The sequence below is a fragment of the Varanus komodoensis genome, unplaced genomic scaffold (assembly GCF_004798865.1).
Source record: "Varanus komodoensis strain SLA01 unplaced genomic scaffold, ASM479886v1 scaffold14_1, whole genome shotgun sequence".
Classification (NCBI taxonomy): Eukaryota; Metazoa; Chordata; class Lepidosauria; order Squamata; family Varanidae; genus Varanus; species Varanus komodoensis.
The window spans coordinates 19,987,665-20,006,970 of NW_025335438.1; the positions used below are offsets into that span (position 1 = coordinate 19,987,665).

General features: G+C 37.7%; 1 protein-coding gene across 5 annotated transcripts; it reads right to left on the minus strand.

Moving 5' to 3' along the window:
- Positions 1-6: 6 nt before the first annotated feature.
- UBE2V2 (ubiquitin conjugating enzyme E2 V2) lies at positions 7-17,775 on the minus strand. 5 transcript variants are annotated; one of them, XM_044424448.1, is made up of 5 exons: positions 17,711-17,775; positions 9,250-9,395; positions 2,960-3,019; positions 2,524-2,649; positions 7-895 (listed from the first exon to the last, which is right to left on the minus strand). In XM_044424448.1, the coding sequence occupies exons 1-5, from the start codon at positions 17,724-17,726 to the stop codon at positions 749-751; spliced, it is 495 nt and encodes a 164-aa protein (XP_044280383.1). In that variant the 5' UTR covers positions 17,727-17,775; the 3' UTR covers positions 7-748. The 5 variants fall into 5 exon arrangements, with proteins under 5 accessions (XP_044280383.1, XP_044280386.1, XP_044280382.1 ...); XM_044424451.1 differs by lacking the exon at positions 17,711-17,775 and adding an exon at positions 13,148-16,191; XM_044424447.1 differs by lacking the exon at positions 17,711-17,775 and adding an exon at positions 13,038-13,141.
- Between the last annotated feature and the right edge of the window lie 1,531 nt (positions 17,776-19,306).

Here is a 19,306-nt window from a genome sequence, read left to right on the forward strand (position 1 = left end):
CTTGGAGAATATGTTCCACATTTTATTTACATTTGCAGACTAACTTTATTCTTAATCACATATCCATACACCTATTTCCTTTTTTTGTTTTGTTTCACTAAAACTTAAATGCATGGTTTATTAGAACAAAGACTGTAAACAAATATTTGCAATGTCCATTACATGTAACACACAGGAGCCGCTTAAAAGAAAATCATTCCCCCGTTTTATAAATACAAGTATCAAAACAATCCTGACCGTATTTCTGTGACACTACTAGCAGTCAGCACCCACACCGTTGCGAAAATTAAACAAGTCGAGCAATGGTATTTGCAAGTACCTGCTACTTAAACAATTTTATCTGCAGCTCTTTTACTAAAGCAAGATGGATAAAGCATGCCATTTGTTTTTTTGTTTTCTTCTTGAGAAAGTTTTCTGAAACATTATTCCACAGTAACCTGACACTTCCTTGTCATGCTTTCGTCTTGAAACAGTGGTGCTCCAATTTTAGTCTACTTCAGACTTATACTTTAAATGAGTGCCTTGGTAAAGAGGAAAAAATTGTGCTGCCTTTTTTTCTGATTGTACCTGAACATATATGGGGAATACATATACATACATACATATGTGTGTGTATACATATTCCTTCAAATGTCCAGATCACAAATACCAGCAGAAACTTAATATGTGGGTGGTTGAATTGCGAGATTGAATCAAGACATTAACATAAGTAGAAGTTGTTTAAGACAAGTTTGGGATTCAGCTAAAATTAATTGTTGTAAGTTTGTCCTTCTGGAGGTTGTGGAAGCTTCATATTTTCTTTGGACATCATTAGACGCCTTAACTCTTGAAGTATAACTTTAATGCTATAAGAATTTTGCCATTTTGCTAACACTGGTATGCTTCGTGCATCCACCTGTAAAGAACAAAAGCATACAATTAAGTACAGAATAGTGATTCTATAATTCTGGCAACATACTTTCAGTTGGGGTTTCAGAGAATCTGAACAGCAGCTTAATTCATGAAGCAATGTGAAAACTAGCTCTACTGGTACATAAGTGCCCAGAATGAAGCATATTGTTTGTTACTTGAGGATGAGCATTTTTCTCTTCAACTGAACAAAAGACATTTTTAGTTACACATAAAGAGATCAAGTTTTCAAATAAGAAAAGCTCTAAATTAACCAATTCAAGGGCAGGAAGGCAAGTGAAAATTAAAGGATTCTCTAGGTTCAAGGACAGGCTAGAAAACAGACTATTTTTTTAAAAAAATGTAGTGATTTCTTTTAAATTGAAGAGAAATATGAACAGTGAAATTCATTCTGTGATAATTGGTAAAAGTTTGGCTTTCCTTCATCTTTAAAAAGAGATCAGCTGCTCAGCTAATCACAAATAATTTATTAGATAAAACTCAAGCTATCTTAAAAGGCAAACTCTTGTAGCTGTTAGTGTTTACAACAGATACTCTTGTGAAACATTCCTCAGTACCTTGATTACAATTTTGTTAATAAAAAATAAGGCACCAATAAAGGACAGGAGAAAATGCCAGGAAATAATTTGAGTAGGATCCAAAGTTCACAAATATAGGGGGCTGGCAGAAGTAGCCTTCAAAAGCTTTATACCCAGTGCACCCCAGAAAAAGACACTTATCCCATCCCAAATGGACCAATGCTCATAAATGTTGCCTGTGTTTCCTTCCTTCAGCATAGCTTGCACCATCCAACAGGGTCCTTTAATCCACAGCAGACTCTTTTCAGACAGCTTCTGTTGATCCTCTTACAGTAATATAAGTTGAATCTTAATAAAGAATCTATATTCTGTAGTAGGGATAGGAAACCTTCTATGAGGATCAGGAGAAATGACCCACCACTATCACCACTGATCTCTCCAGAGGCAGAAGCGCCAATCCCAGGCAGAAGCATAATCTGAACTCTACCAACTGATAGATTGGTCAGAAACTCAGTTTTGTTGCACATGGGCTTTCCTCAAGTGCACACTTCAAACCTGTCAGATCATCAAAGAAGCACATGAGCAAAGGGGCCATAGCTATTGCACAATTTAAGTCTGTTCGCTAACTGTCAGCAAAGGCAAAGTACAATGGATGAACATGTCTAGTTTACTCTGTAGTGACCTAAATTATGGTCCCAAGTATTGAAATCTGGGGCACTGACTTGGGGTCATTTTTAACATATATTCCCTAGATGGCTCTTCTCCCCAATTCATACACACTGTAAGAGACATAAACGTAAACTTATATATGGTTTTCAGGCTGTGTACAAGTATTGTCTCATGAAGGAAGTTGATAGCATTAATATAACTTAAAAACTAACTCAAACTGGGATTCCTATTCTGTAATGATTTTACTCCACATAACATTAGTTGATAGTCTTCACCATGACTTTAGAACAGTGCCTGCAAACAATAGGACAACATATCAACTTATGGCATATAATAGCAAATGCACACAGAAGCTTTCAACCTATTAGAATCCTATGCAGATTTTATGCAGGCTTAATACAGCCCACCTATCTTGATGCCAACTTACCATTCCATTTGAATTGTTTATTCCATTCATATTAATTTTAGTTACAAATCTAACTGTTGGAGGTGCTTCTGGATATTTAGGTCCACACTCTACTTTTAAGCTGTATATTCTGTTTTCATAATTTGTCTAGTAGAGAGAGAGCAGGAAAAAAAGAATTAATCCTACTGAAAGCTAATATACATTGAAAATAATACTGAAATAAAACAATCACATCACTGAATCATGTGCAGAGCTCTTTCTTAACTGGAAAGATTGTACTGAGCAGTTGTTTTGGTAGAAGTGGGGGTGGGGGTGCCAACCAGATAGCACTGAGTTAAGTCTCCCTGTCCCTACTGAACAACTGAGTGGTCTAACTTTAGCAATTTCAAGGTGGCTCCATGCATGCAGCCAAGCTGTTAAAACTGGGGAGAACCACACAAACAAAAGTGACATATACCTGGTTCTCTATCCATCTGGGAATATAAATGTACAGCTCCCCTGGCAACAAGTCAGCTTTCTAAAGTGAAAACAAACATTCCTAAAAAATTGCAAGAAGGAACTGGCACCACTACTTCATGGTGGTGGTGATTATTTGTTGCACACATACCACTAAAGACATAAAAGTCCAGAAAAATCCCAAATTATTTCTGCCTCTAGGAGAGTTCACCCCACAACAGAAAAAACAAAACTGTTCAGTTTGGGATTATGAAATGCTTTTTAGAATTTAACACGTGTTTATATATTTGTACCTAAGAGAAAGCAATGAGGAAAAAATGTGAAAAAGTCTTGAGTGCCAATTTAAAACGTTCTCTTATTGTCCTATTCATTAAAGAACTATAATTTCCTTCTTCAGGGGCTGACAGTCATCTAAAAACTATGTAGTAAGAAGAAATTTATAGAAAGAGTAGAATAGTTATCAGACAATGAAATTGTATCTCAGCCGATTAAAGTCTACACCAACAACTACTAGTAGCTACAAAACAGGATGGTCACCTGCTTCCTTTGACAATAAGAGGGATGAATGAAGTGCACCTTGTCAACAAAATGGGCAATCTGAAAACAAGAGACCAATTCATCTTAAAAGTTTGAGAGCTCAGTGCTCCTGAGTTGCTTTTGTCCCTGGATCCTAGATGATAACTACAGTTAGAAGGGCATCAATTCAGTTTTGCCTAATGTACCAACTTACGTTGATTTCTTGAAGTACTAGATCTGGCCACAGTGATGCATGCTTTGGCTACATCTCAGCTACATTACTGTAAAATGTGGTATGTAGTGCCAAGTTTGCAAGTGTTCTGGAACTTCAGCCAGTCCAAACACCGAGAACACTCTTTTGACTGGAGCCTGAGAATGGGAATAGGTGACTCCTTATCAAGTTAGACTGTGGCTATTCCCATGACATGGCAGCTCATCATGGGTTACACTTCCTAACTTGTGCTCACTGGGTCTACATGACTCAACTCCCAAGGGGGGCTGGTTATGCAACTTAGTACCAGTGTCAGTATGGCTCATTTTGGGTTCAACAATGCATAAGCCACAAAATGTTTGCCAAATAGTCACTAGCTTCCAGTTTCTTTCCAAGCCCAATTCAAACCAGCATTAGAATTTTAAAGCTCTGATCAGCTTGAGTTCAGGTTACCAGAAGGACTATATTATGCAATATGACTCAGCTGCAGTGCTAAGTTATATGAGAAAGGCCCTCCTTTGTGTCTGCCAACATCTTACACCTGATTTTTCTACCATATAGCATAGCAATTCCGGTTGAGGCAGGATTGTGACTTGCTAGGTTGACTGTTTTGTTTATCAACATATTGCTGTATTGTTTTTGTTGGCTGATGCTTTTTCTTCTCTTTCTATAGTTTGTATATTGCTATTTTATTATGTTTAGTCGAGTATCCTTTGTAGTAGGTGTAGACATGAATATGAAAAGGTAGTATAGATTTTTTTAATTGTACTCCTAATGTTGTGTCATGTAATGGAAGACCATACCACTTGCTTACATGACTTACATTGTTTTCCTAAATGGTCAAAACTGTTCATGTACATTATTTCAGCTATCCTTTAAAAAAGCAGAGGCACTATAACTGTTTCCCATCTTCAGAGACTGGGCAAGTGATGACCAGGTACTACATCTTTTCCATAAAGCATTTTCAGTTTTAAAATACCTACTGCTGTTCTTATGTGCCATCAAGTCATCTCCAACTTATGGCAACCTTACAAATCAAAAGTCCTCCACTTTAGAATCATAATTAACTCTGTTACCTTTTAAATGCAAGGTTTAGATTGTTTTATTTTTAAAATGTGATTTTTGTGCTTTCCTGCTTTTTATGCTTTTACTTGTTTTAGATTGAAACTTAAAATGGCAATTAGGCTGTGTGGTTTATAATTAAATTGAAGTTGCAGAAGTCCTCTTGGAGTCTTGACAGAAGAAAAACATTTTTAAACATTTTAAAATGCATTAACACACACAAAAACCTCAAACAATAGCGCATTAAGCTCAAAACCTAAGAACCTGTATGCTGTAGTGGTTAGATATAATATTGGACTGGGACTCAGCAGATCTAGGTTGTAGTTCTCGCTTGTGCAGTGAAGCCCTCTGCATGGCTTTGGGTCAATCCAATGATGTTCAACCTAACCTACTTTACAGGGTTGTTGTGAGAATAAAATGCAAAGGACAATGACCATGTAAGCTGCCCTAGCTTCCCTGAAAGTAGGAAAAAGCAAGATATATTTCATATTCAACATCTACATGAAACCACTGGGAGAGGTCATCCAGAGGTGTGGGCTGCGGAATCATCAGTACACTGATGATACCCAGCTCTACCTCTCTTTCTCAACCAATCCAGGTGAGGCAGTGGCTGTACTGAACCGGCCTGGCTGAGGTAATGGGCTGGATGAGGGCCAATACACTGAAGCTCAATCCAGACAAGATGGAGGTCCTGTTGGTCGGTGGCTCAGGTTTCGGAGTAGATGACTTGGACATTGTCCTGAATGGGGTTGCACTCCCTCTAAAGGACAGAGTCCGCAGCTTGGGAGTGCTCCTCGACCCAGAGCTTTCTTTGGAAGCTCAAGTAACTGCGGTGGCAAGAAGCACATTCCTTCAGCTTCAGCTAATCCATCAGCTGTGTCCCTACCTGGAAGACGACTGCCTAGTGACAGTGACATATGCATTGGTTACTTCCTGATTGGACTACTGTAATGCGCTCTACATGGGGCTGCCCTTGAAGACAGTCCGGATACTTCAGATGGTGCAAAACAGAGCAGCCAGGTTGCTGACGGGGACTGGGTGTTATTCTCACATAACCCCAGTCCTCTACCAGCTTCACTGGCTCCCCACTGAAGTCCGGGCAAAATTCAAGGTGCTGGTTATCACCTACGAAGCCCTTAACAGCTTGGGACCTGGATACCTAAAGGAACGCCTGCTTCCTTATTTGCCCTCCTGCCCCTTGAGATCGGCAGCAGAGGCCCTCCTCTGGGAGAGACATCAGGAGGCAAAGTACCCAGAGGAGGGCTTTCTCTGCAGTGGCGCCTCATCTGTGGAATGCGCTCCCCAGAGAAGTCAGCCTGGAGCCGACATTACTTGTTTTTCGGCGCCAGGCTAAGACCTTTTTATTTAAAAAATATTTTAACAACGTTTAATATCTATAGGTTTTTAATTGTGCAGCCAGGGTGTTTCCGGATTTTAATTGTATTTTATACTATGTTTATTTATTTATGTGAGCCATCCCGAGGCTATAAGTGATGGGACAGCACACAAAAACTCCAAATAAATATAAGATTAATAAAAGTCATATCTGAAATGCGGCAAATAATGCACAATCTTGAGCATCTGAATGCTCCTGAATTTGGTTTTCCAACTGGGCAAAGTTTGACCTTCTAGAAGAATTTGAGAAGATAGAAAAGATACTTCATAAATTAAACTTATTCCTTGCCTTCCACAAGCTCTGTTGATGCAGCTACTACAAAAACAGCCACATTTTAAGACTTCCAATTATAGCAAATGTTTCAGTTTTCCTAATAAACAGGAAGCCATTAATTTCTGCTTAGTTCTAGGATGCATAGATTATTCTGGTATATACCAATCCTAGCAAAGTGCATGTCATGTGAATGGCTAACAACATTTCAGAGATCAACTATGTTTGGAGTCCAAGAAGGGCTTGCTCTTTGGATCCATCATCATGAAAGGGGAGCATGGTATGTAGATACTGCAGATGCTAATGCTTACACCTCCAATCTCACACCTGGGAGGTTAAGGTTAAAAGAGCAAGCACATGCTGAAGAATAAATTATGATAGGTTCTAGCATGAGCCATTATTCCTACATGCCAGAAAGCGAGTCCTAACCTCTTCTCTGCTGCTCCTTACTTCAAACACTACCAGATTCGGTTATAAATGTGCAGACCTGAAAGGCAAAGAGGAAGGCAAACAGGTCTTTATACACACTAGAATGAAAATTGAATTGCCTCAGTTTCTATTCCTTTCTTCACCAAGTTCCCAGTCATTCTTGAGTGCTGTGGTGCATCTGTATGTGCAAAGCTAAAGGAGAGTATTCTTCTCCAAAATGCTCACTGTGACTATATATAATCAAAAGCAAAAATCATCTGTGTGAAAATAGCATTCCCATTTTTGTGGAGCTAAAACTACAGTTTAATTAGAAGTATCTAATATAGCCAGAGTATGAACGAACCAAGAGAACTATGCATTTGTAATGGTGCATAGCTACACACAAGTATTCCAATTGAATGTATGTATCCACCAGAAGGCACTGTTGCCTCAATACAGATTGGATAGTACAAGTCCCATAAATAGACCATCACCTTTAACATTTTAAATATGCTGCTCACATATGGACTGTCAGAAATCTTTCCTATTATGAGAAAGCAGGACTAACTATGGGTAACTTCCACTGTTCTCTACAAGACATCAGACAAATGGGTATTAGGATTTAATCTTACAGGACTTCAGTCACAACTAAAGAAGCACTATAACATAAATGTGGTTAATTGCCATTTCTTGCAAGGATTAACACACACTTTCTGCTAGAACATGACCAAACAGTACTTTCACATGTTTACGTTTATTTGTAGTATTTATATACTAAGTATAATAAAATCCCTAAGTGATTTACATGTAGATACTATAATCACATTTAAAATACACTTTTAAAAACAATTACTGCAACTGTTGCTGCTGCTGCAACACAAAGCAAGACATGAGCAGTTAAACGGAGCAGTAATTTTATTATAAAACAGGGAAAACCTGAGAGAAATGTGTTTCCAGGCGTGTTTGAATGATGTCACATTTTCTTCCTTGCAAACTATATTAGGGGGATTCTTTCCCAAACAGTGGGTGCTGCTAATGAGCAGGTGTACCATGAGGGTTTTACATGGTGATTACCAGAAAAGTCTCTCTGATGATTTTACAAGCCAGTAAGACATATTATGTAAGGGAAGGTAATCTGCTGGATACCCTGGTTTTACACTCTTCAGGGCTTTGTATGACAACAACAGAATCCTGAACATGGTTCAGTTGCCAGGTGGATAAAAATCACTGATTTTTTTTAAATGATTTTTTAATTTTAATCAGATTTTTAAAAATTTTACTTGGATTATTTTAAAACACAGATAGGAAAAAATCTATCTAAAGATAGTTTTGTTTCAGATACAGTATAGTCCTAAGATTATTCATCATGAAGTACATATTCATTTTAATTATAGAGCATGAGGCTGAATGTTCATACAATATTTAAAGCTTTTGGTAAATGCATTGCATTAATCCATTCACAATGTCATGCTCTTCTAGAGGTTTCTGTAATTTTTCTATGTTTAGTTTTACAGCTGGGTTTACAGTTCTTAAAACCATGAATTTGTGATTGCAGAAATCACATGCACCTCCTTCACACCAAAAATTGTTATAACATACAGACCTTAATCCATTGTTCCTTTCCAAATCTATGTACACAGACCTCTTAAGTGCCAAGTTTAAGAAAATCAATGAATAGAAAGTTTGTTGGGAGAATAGATCTGCACAAGAAGCTAAGTGTGAGGAGGGAGGGGCAAGCAGTAAAAATGAAGGTGAAACCTTTTGAGCAAAATACTCCACAAGTCTTTGGATTGTTTTGTGTATAATCTGAGGTTCATCATATTATTCTTTCCCTGGAGAAGAATACCTTTTATAGCAGCAGGCCGTAAAAGAGACCCAGTTTAGGAATATTTTAATGAAGTTTCCCTACCTATGGGTAAGGCATGCATGGATGCAAATTGTGCAGAAAATCATGATTTAAGTCTAGTTTTACTGATTAGTATTTAAATTGTGAATTAAATCAATTTGATTTAAATCAAATCCTCCCTGTCAACAACTAATAGGAAGCTAGTGTAAGGTTTTTAAAACACAGATCTTATGGGAGCATTTTTTGGTGACCCAGCAGGCATATTAGCTGTAGTATACACTAGCTGCAGCTTTTGAATCATGCTCAAGGGAAGCCCAGAAACAAATGCACTACAGTAGCCTAATTATAGTTATCAATGCATGGATCATTGTGGCTAGCTTAGTCTTATCAAGGAACTACTGTAGTTAGTGTACAAACTGAAGTTGATACTGGGCATTCCAGGCTACTGAGGTTAGTTGGGCCTCCAGTAATGGAGATGCATACAGGAGCACCCATACACATGTGAACTATGCATTCGCTCCTTCAGGGGGAATGCAACTCTATCTAATTTTTTAAAAAGAAGATTTAACTTATAGCACTGACCCTTGGTGGCCCAATAATCATGCCCGTCCACCTTGTAAGTGTCATGTCTTCATCATCTTCGAGGCCCCAGCTTACTGTACCATCTCCTACTCCTTTCTGACCTTCTTCAAGTTCTTCCAACAAGCGAAAATTACGAGGGACTTTAACTAATTGAAAGAAGTAAAGCAATGTAAATAGCAAGATTCAAAATAAGAGCTGTCCTCACTTCACCTGTTAGCATGATGGTTAATGTATCCCAGACATTACAAATCCATTTCTTAGAATTCCTGCATATACCATGTTTTACAGATCAACATATTATATATTTGAACTGTTAGAAAAATGTGTCCCCACTTACAAAGTGTAAGTATCATGTACAATGATCTGAATTTTACATTCCTCAGAAAATGAGTCAAATTATTTGGATATAGGTTGAGTTCAATATTGAACTTATCACTGTAAGTGATGGAATAAAAATATCAAATTTTCTATGAGTAAGTTAGATATGAGCAAAATTTGAATGGTTTATTGATTTCCTACATCAGAAAATTAAAGTTTTAATATATAAAACTCGGAATCTCATTTAATCATTACAACAACAACAAAATGGCTCTGCTTGATACTGTTCTTGAAGAAAATCTACACATTAGCACATGGTTGCAAGTCACTAGGGAACATTTTTGTCCAAATCTGAAAATTATAGTTACCACTTTTAGAGCAAGCCAGGATCTTAAAGCAACTTCAAAACTATGGTTTAATAGCCAAGCCCTTTTTTAAAGTAATTGATTTCCCAGTTTGCACATAGAAAACAATAGTTAACTAGAGGTTTCCATGTTCGGTTGATCACCTAAAGGAATACCTTTTCCCTATTTGCCCTCCTGCCCTGAGATCGGCAAAAGAAGCCTTCCTCCAGGAACCCTCTGTGACAGATATGACAGAGTACCCAGAAGAGGGCCTTCTCTGCGGTGGCACCCCGTCTATGGAGCTCCCCAGAGAGGTCTGCCTGGTGCCGTCATTATATGTTTTTCAGTGCCAGGTTAAGGCCTTTTTATTTAATCAATATTTTAATAAGTTTTAATAGTGAATTGTATTATTGTATTCTATTAATTGCAGCCAGAGTGGGTCATCAATTTATTTATGCTGTTAGCCATCCAGAGACGTTAGTAATTGGACAGCATAAAAATTTTATAAATAAATTAGACAGACTTATCAAATCAAGATATGATCATCTGAACACTGCCAGTTCTGGCACTGGCTTGTTCAGATCTTTGACATGATAATCTAAAATATCCATGAAGTTGATAATTCATAGCACCTTTTGCAAATTTAAATTACATCAACTCTCCATAAATAGAAAGCATTTAAGGGTAGAATTAGTACTCTCTGTGATACTCTGAACAATGATTCAGATTAAGAGGCATTAAAAATAAGATTAACGAGGTATGTTTGCAACAATGGAAGGCTTTTGGGACTATTGGTCAAAGCCTGGATGGCCAGCCTTCAGTGGATGGAACTCCACCATCTGAGATACAGTTACTTTTCAATCCATTAATACAGGAAAACAAACATTCACAGAGGGCTGGTTTGGGGAAAAGATCTATAGAAAAAGAAGTTTATAATCCAGCATTCTCCTATAAATAAAAGAAAGGATTTTAAAAAGTGCTCCAAATTCAGATTGTACTACCAGTTGAAGCTGGTGCCCATGTCATGTTACTCATCCATAAATGTACACATTTGATTTCTTCTGTAGGTCAACACTTATGCAAGTATACAATAGTGGCTGTAACTTAGTTTGACCACAAGCATGCTCACATTGCTATTTTTGGAGACAGGATTGGGGAAAGTGCCAAGGGAATTTAGTAGGCAATATCTGCAAGCAAGCTGACTAGGGAACTCTGAACTCATATGCATAAAGCTGGATTAAAGTATATTTAGAATGTTACTTCAAAATTGCAGCCATTATGCTGAAATACACCAATAGGGGATAATGTTTGACCTATAGCATATTGTGAAACCACACAAGCTATAAAGGAAAACACTATCAATTTTAAATAATGCAGTTACTTATCTGAATAATAGCTTGTAACTCAATGTAAGCAAGTACTATCATACAAAACTTAGCACAAGTAATTTATATTTAGTAAAATGTGAGGTATAAAGGAACCATATACTTGGGCTGTGCAACCTCACAACTCCTCATTACAACATAGAGAATGGAAGGACATTTCCATTTTCTGTACTGCTGTGATGGGACGTTGCTATTGCTTCAAGTAGAATTTCCTATGTGCAAACAGCTTTAGAAGGAAAAAAAGTAAAATAAACCAGCTGTAATATCACCTACCTACTTTTTCTAGGACACATGGATAGAAGTAGCATTAGCATACATACAACTAAAAGTGCATTTTGCACTAACCAAGTAAGCAGTTTCTCTGTTCAAGAAAAATATGGTTTCAAGAAGTGTTCTTAAAATTACTGTGTTACTGTTTCCAGCTAAGACTAATAGTGCTTATTAGTTGTCATGGGAAACAATTTTTTAATATAACCTTTAACTGTACAACCATGTATTGCAGATGAAATAAAAACGCCTTGAAAAGGATTGCAACTGTAGTAGCTTCCTGTGTCTTTCAGTATAAGTACTTCATCATTAGTAAAACAGTATAACATTTACAATATTACTGAGTAGTTCAAGTTTAGATTGCAAAGTGTCAATGTGAAGGGACCATAACAGATACTTTAAAGTGCAAAGTTATCTAGCATTCACTATCTTATAAAAACCAGAATTCTTCCCTCACAACTCACATGACTAGATGCTCTTTAAACATACACGTAACATTTGTGGAAGATCAATGGCTCCTCCCTGAAGACTATTAATATTGGACCTATGTACTTTAAAACATCATGAAACTGGATGCAAAATGTTTTAGAAGTATATAAAGAAGGCATTAGTAACAAGAATATACTGTACTTGCATTATTTACAAGACTTTAGACAACAAACAGGTTGTCAAATAATAAACTATTTGTTAATGCTTATATTCATCAATGAGAGGTATTGCAGGCATTGAGAGGAAGTTTGCCCTAACTGAACATAATAGTTTTGAACGGGTGGGCTTTCTGTGCCCTGTAACGGTTGTCTTATGGAGGATATTTATTTTTCTTGCCCTGAGGCAGAGACATAATGAGAGTGTGAAGCCAACTCATTAGCTGTTTGCATTTGTTTCAAAAGCTAAAGTTACCTGGGGGGGGGGGGGAGCATCAGGAAATTAGTTTTGTATGTCTTATAACTATGCATGGCTGTTTATGATTAACAGATTAAAAAGATATTCCCAAAGACCATCTAGAATAACCACATGTTCTTGTACTGGGTCCTGGCCATATTTTTTTTTTTCCAGCTTAAAATATGTTAACACTTTCAAAAAGCCCTGAACAATTTTGTTGTACGCAGGTATCAATTCCTACAAAACAATTTTTGTCAGAATCTGTTGAATAGAAACAAACAATTAAAGGCTCCAGTGCAACTGTGGTTGTATTAATAATTTTGCAAAGTTAGGAAAATTTTGTGTTTTAAAAGTACTTAGAAAATTCACATACGATTTTAGCAAAGTGCTAAATTTGAGAACAGCTGATTCTGCTGAAATTTTGTGTTTTCTTCTGCCCATTTTAATTATAAGCTCTCCAGAGAAGTTAAGTTTTGGGGCTGTATGGAAGTAAAATAAACAAGTGATATACAGGACAGTAACAAGGCATTAGCAAACACTCTCCCTTTTGCATGTGAAATACATTAATTTCAATATTTTCAATTCCTATTACCTTTAGAAATTATTAGCTGTGTTGACCAGGAAACAGAGATTATGTACATTTTCACTACTATATATCAAAAACAGAAGCTTTTAATGTTAATATAACATTACTTGTAAGACCTTAAATGCTTGCAGAATCACAACTGCAATCCTTGTGAGAAGTTTCACAGGACAGACATAGAATTCCGGATCCAATGCTATACTGTTTGATATTTCCCCGTAGGAATGCCATTTCTCTCCCAATGGAACCCCTCTCTCCATCAAATGACACAAGAAGGAAACATCCTGCCCTTAGCAAATGCAAAAAGCTCAGGCTTGAACTCAAAAGAGAAACTGTAGGAGAGAGAAAAAAATGAACAGGCAAGTCCAGAAAGAAAACAGATGCAATGCAAACCTAGGTTCAACTGATATATTCCCATGGCAAATATTCCCATCCCAAATCAAGCATAATTTTACTGCCATCATTTACTCCTACTGTCTCCTGTCTTTTCAGATTGTAAGCCTGAGAGCAGGAACTTTCTGATTGCTATTCTAGCAGCATTTTGACTGCTCAATGGGATAGACAGACTTTGGCAAAAAAAAAAAAAAATAAAATAAAATAATGAAATATTGTTTGCCCGGCCCAGCATTCCTACTCACCATTTATTGCTTTTCTTATATTTTTCACTCAAAGACAGGACAGTGCAGGTCAAGAATAAGTACTACATGTACAACGTAATCCTATATATGGGGCACCTCAGGTGAGACTCTATTATCTAGCCACCAGGAAAGATGGGAGCAGAATTCCTGGTGGGATTTCCCTTACTAAAGCAAGCAGCATACGACATGATTTGCCTGCCCCATGTAATCCTCAAAGTGCATCAAAGGAGAAGGAGTAAAGAAGTCAGCTGCTTCTACCTAACCCTAACCATATCCATGCCTACTCAGAAGTTCCTTTAAGTTCACTACAGCTCATTCCTAGATGAGTATAAGATTGCAGCTTCTGAGACAGAATGAAATCAGTCTTAGTCTGAAAAGCTTTGGCAAGGCACTATTGCTAGATCAGGATCAGCTAACCATTTTTTATTACCTTTTATTAAAAGTAAACAAGAGCACAGTAAAGACATAATATATACTTTGTACTATGTTAAGGAGTGTAGATTAGGAAGGCTAATATAGAAGCACCTGCTTCCCAACCACATACACTCATCTAAGCTCCCTTCACAATTTCTCTGATACGTTTTTAAGAACTATTGATAAGTATTCCTAACATTTGAGTCTAAGCACAAGTGCAGAAATCCTCAACTCTTCTGAAGACATCAGCAAGAAAGCATACCTGCAGAAAATCATTATCTGTAAGAGCTTGGCATAAAAATAAATGATTTAAATACAATGACTAAGATAAATACCAAATTATATATTTACTCAGTTATAGAAATCTTTCTAACATCCAAACACACAGAGGAAAGAGTGCCCTGACCATTTCTCCACTCCTGCTGTTTATCTGACCACAAAACTCTAGGAATTCCAAGATTCAAGTGCTGACCATTTAGGGAACTGAGGCAGAGATTAATGGCTCTGAAGACCCCATATGAGCATATTCAGTGGTAGAACTTTAAGTCAGGTTTTAAATGCTTCCCTGTGTCAATGTATTTTATTCTTAAAATCTTTGCCCTTCAGAATTTCCAAGGGCATTTTAGTTGTCCTTTAAAACACTGAAACTTTATTCTTTGCTCATTTACCGATAAATATCACCTGTACTCACCACCACTAGATCAGCAAAATCAGCAAAGAGAGCCAGTGTTGGATTTGGATCTAGGTGATCCAGGCTCTAATCCCTACTTAGCCAAAAAAGTGACTGGGTGACTATGACCCATCAGAGAGTCTCAGACTAACCTACCTCACTGGGTTGTTGTAAAGATAAGACTGAAAGGAAGAGGTAGATTGTGTAAGCTTCCTTGAATTCCTTCAAGGATAAATATGGATATAAATATAATTAAAATTTTTAAAATGCCAGAAATTAATTTTTCTGAGCATATGCAATGTATATTTTTACTCTTAATATGTATAACTAAAAATGTTTTAATAAAATAAATAAATAACTGATAACAAAATGGAGATTCAAAATACTAGGTTTCTGTGCAACAAGTTCTATGTTGTAATTGACACTTGAGATCTCTAATGCAGAATATCAAATATTTTCATAATTCAGGCCACACTTTCAAAACAGTTTTCAAAAGAAACAATTTTGGGGAAACACAAAAGATACAGTTGACAAGGCAAGTTTGAACATTAACAAATTTGGTACATAACTAGCACATCTGTTCCGCACACCTGGTTTTCACAGCCTTGTTTTCTCACTGCAAACACAGGAATGTATATAGCATTAAATACATATGATAAATTAAGAGTTATGCTAAAGAGGGTATCTTTGCAGAGAAATATAACTTGTTATATTTAACAGTTTAAGGAGTAATTCCCAAAAGAACTGCTTTTGATCTTTAAAGCCATCAACATTTTGGGACCTAATTGTTTATTCATTTATCTTTGAAATCCCAGCATTAGCGTTTGGACCAATCCAATGTAGCATTTTAGCTCAGAATCAACCCACCATGCCCGACATCTTTCAGAAACTCATTATGACATGATTTGGGCTAGTATTTTTAAACATGTTTTCACACAGGTGTGTTAAATATTAGTTTAATATTATTTTTCCTGCAGTGATTATATTTGCCTAATTTCTATGTAACTATAATACATAATTGTATTAAATTACTGCACATATTGAAAAAATGATTGAAAATGTTTTTCCAGGATCTTCAATAGTCAGTTACATTATAAGAGTCTCAGTTGATTTTGCAAAAGGAACCATTCATTATTTTAATAGATGTTTTAATAATTTTTATAGAATTTTAAAACAAAAATTGATAATATAAGAAATGAAATACTGTAGCAATATGTTGGAGTATAAATAACTGAACACTAGTGCTTGTTAAAGATCTAGGTACAAAGATATCCTGTTACTAGGAAAAATATGTAAAATTTAAGCAAGTAATTTCAAGCTAACAAAAAAACAGGAACTGTGAACTAAAATCCATTGATTTTATGTCAAGAGTTATGGTAAACCATAGACTCCAAGAGGGTCTTGCATTTACAAATTTGAGAATTAAATGTTTCATATAAAAGAACCTAAACTACCAACATATTTACATATACATACAGCAGGTGTGCACTGATTCTGTTTGGTATCCCCAAGGCAAGGGTAGATCATGTCATGTTAATTTTTCTGAATTAGTGCAAAAGAAATACCGAAAAAGCAAAAAAAAAAAAATGTGGAAAAAGGAAAGTTACTCTATATACATAATTGCATCATGTTATTTTACAAGGAGTGAATAATTGTCACTCCTTGGTTCACAAGCACACTACAGGGTAGAATAGGACTTCCACCTTAAATGCTGAGAAATTTGAGAGACTAAGGTTGCAATCGAAGGATGTACTGACCAAAGGGGGGGGGAATCCAAAAATAACCAACTCCCCCCCCCCAACAAAACAAAAAACCAGGCACCATTCCTCAGCAAGCTTAACTGGCTGGGGAATGCTTTAGGACTTTTTCTTTCTAAACACACATATAAAAGGTTAAACTTTTTACCAGTCTATGAAAAGTGGGACACAGAAATAAGGTATTAAAGAGTCATGACAGGACTGGGCACTTAATGGGGAGGAAGAGAGGGAATATAGATAGCAAAACTGCTGTCAGGCAAGGGATAGAGGACAAAGCAAATGATGGGACTGAGATTAAATGGGGAAGCATGTAGAGAGCAGGAAACCTCATGGAAAAAAGAGATGTGAGTATTAAAAGTTTTAGTTTTCCTTATCTTATTGCCTGAGCATGGATGAGCCAAGAAAACATGGAAAACAAATGATATGTGAAACACAAAGCTTCACCATAAACTGCTTATGAGGATCACCGACTTTCATTCTTTAGTTTTGCATCAAGTCAGCAACAAGATCAGAGCTGGGCAGGAAGTGAAGCTTATGAGATTTTCTAAAAATAAAGATGGAGGTGGGGATCCCCATCCATACATTTACCTCAAAACGTCAATGGAAACAGTAAAATATTAGCACAATGTATAGGTCTTAATAACACATCATTTTTTAAATGAAACACATCTATGACCGCCTCGACAGCTAGTGATACCTGAACTTTCGAGCTGACATTAAAATTCACCTAAGCGCTACAGAGATCAGCTTTTTCTTTGGGAAGAGGGCCTGATGTATTAGCTGTATCTGGCAATGAAGAACTCTACGCAGGACTTCCTCAGCTTAGCTAAATCAAACCTTTAAGATTTCCCACCGCAAAGAAAGGCCCTAACTCCCTGAAAACCACAGCCCACCCCAAATCAATCCAAGAATGACTACCCCACTACCTACCCTAGATAAGCCACCTCATCAAACCGCCCACACGGCGTCCCTTCCTACCCACGTCTCTCCCAACTCTCAGCCCAGAGCCACCCTCGCGGCCTCTGCACCCTTATCCTCGGAGCCGGACCCTTCGCCAGACTGCGCGGACACCGGCCGACTGCCCTCCTCAGAGCGGATGATCCAGCTCCGGACTCCCTACCCGGATCTCTAAGGCGGGGAGCCCGCCCTCGCACAAGCCCCCTCAGACATCCCTAACACCCCCACCTTCATCCCTACACAGACCTGTGGATCCGGCCATCTTGTCCAAACCCCTCCCCCACCAGCCAGGAAGCACACGGGCGCCGAGCATGTGACTTCAGCCTTGCGTGCGACGTCACTTCCTGGAGCCCAGTACGCGCCTTCCGTACGAAGGCGCTTGGCGGGAGGGGAGACCTTAGCGACGGAGGAAAGAGGATAGCGCTCCGGTGGGAGAGGGTGGCTCAAGGCAACTGATGTTAGGAGACCGCATAGTGTTTCGTTTTGCGGCCGGCATGTTGAGGCTAATGAGTTAATTACAATACGAAGGCATCCTAGTCCTGTTGTGCATCCTGGCTTCAGAAATACTGCTATAATTAATCAGCTTGGGCTAAATTTATCCTGTGTAAATTAAGCGCATCTATTTCACTGGAATAGATCTAGGCCTGTGTATAACACTTCCAGTCAAAAGAGTGGGCTTAAGGTGTTTCCTTTGGACTGGGTTGTGGCAGTGGTGCCCAAACTGAAATCATTGTAGGCTATAGGCATCTGACTCTGATCCAGGTTACGTCAGGAATGACTTGGGGTTCATCAGTAGCGATGACAAGGTTTTCTGAAGGACTGCCTGGTTAACATAACGAATATTCCCTGAAGGGTGTTGGATCTTTTTAAGTATTTTTCCATAAGGCTGGGCTCTGCTGATTTACAGCAGAAGTGCAAGGATTTCTGACTCCTAGTTTAACAATAGCAGCAGCAACACAACCCTCAGTCTAAATTACACTGCCCTCAGTGAAAGGACTGAGTTCAGTTCAATTATAGTACTCAAAATAAATTGCTAGCATCAGAATTCTTTTAAATTCACCATGTTTCTTCAGAGCCTGGTGCAAAAATAAAATATATGCCATAAGTCTGGAGTACTCTCAGTGCTGTGAATACAAGAAGGGATTGCATGGCAGACCAATATGGAACTTGTATGCATACTAAGTAATACAGAATGCAACATAGAGAAATATTGTGGGTGTGCCATAATTGCATTTAATTAAAACATCACAACAATAAGCCCCAAATTTAATGTTTTAGAGGCACTTTCAGGGCTGTTAAAGTCAAACAGCATGATGTAAATGCCTGAAACAGAATAGTCTTGTCATAGGATGTGAAACAAGAAAGGCATAACATTGGAGGAATCAAGAATTCCTCCTGCTAAATAAGCCCTCCTCCATTTCAGCTGAAATTCTATCTAACTGCATGACAATATGTGAAGAGAAAGCATATCCATCACATAACATACCAGAGTCTTTTAAGAAATAAGGTTCTATGGTAGACCTTCAAAAGAACTTTATGCTCCCAATGTACCTAGTTATCTGTTCTGTTAATAGAACTCCTTGAATGCACACCTTAAAGCAGTAAGGAGGCATGAGAATATCAGAGCAGCGAGAATGCCCCCAAGAGACCACTATGTCTCACTAGGGTAGTCTCTTAGCAGGGTCACCTTGCTGGTTAAAGCAGAGGCAGCACACCAAGATTTGCAGGAGCAACTCACATCAGCAGAAGAAAATGGATATCTAATGGTAATGGAGCAGAGAAACTTCTGAAGGGCAGTAGCTGAAGACAACACTTGCAGAGGATCTTTTGCAAACAGCAGCA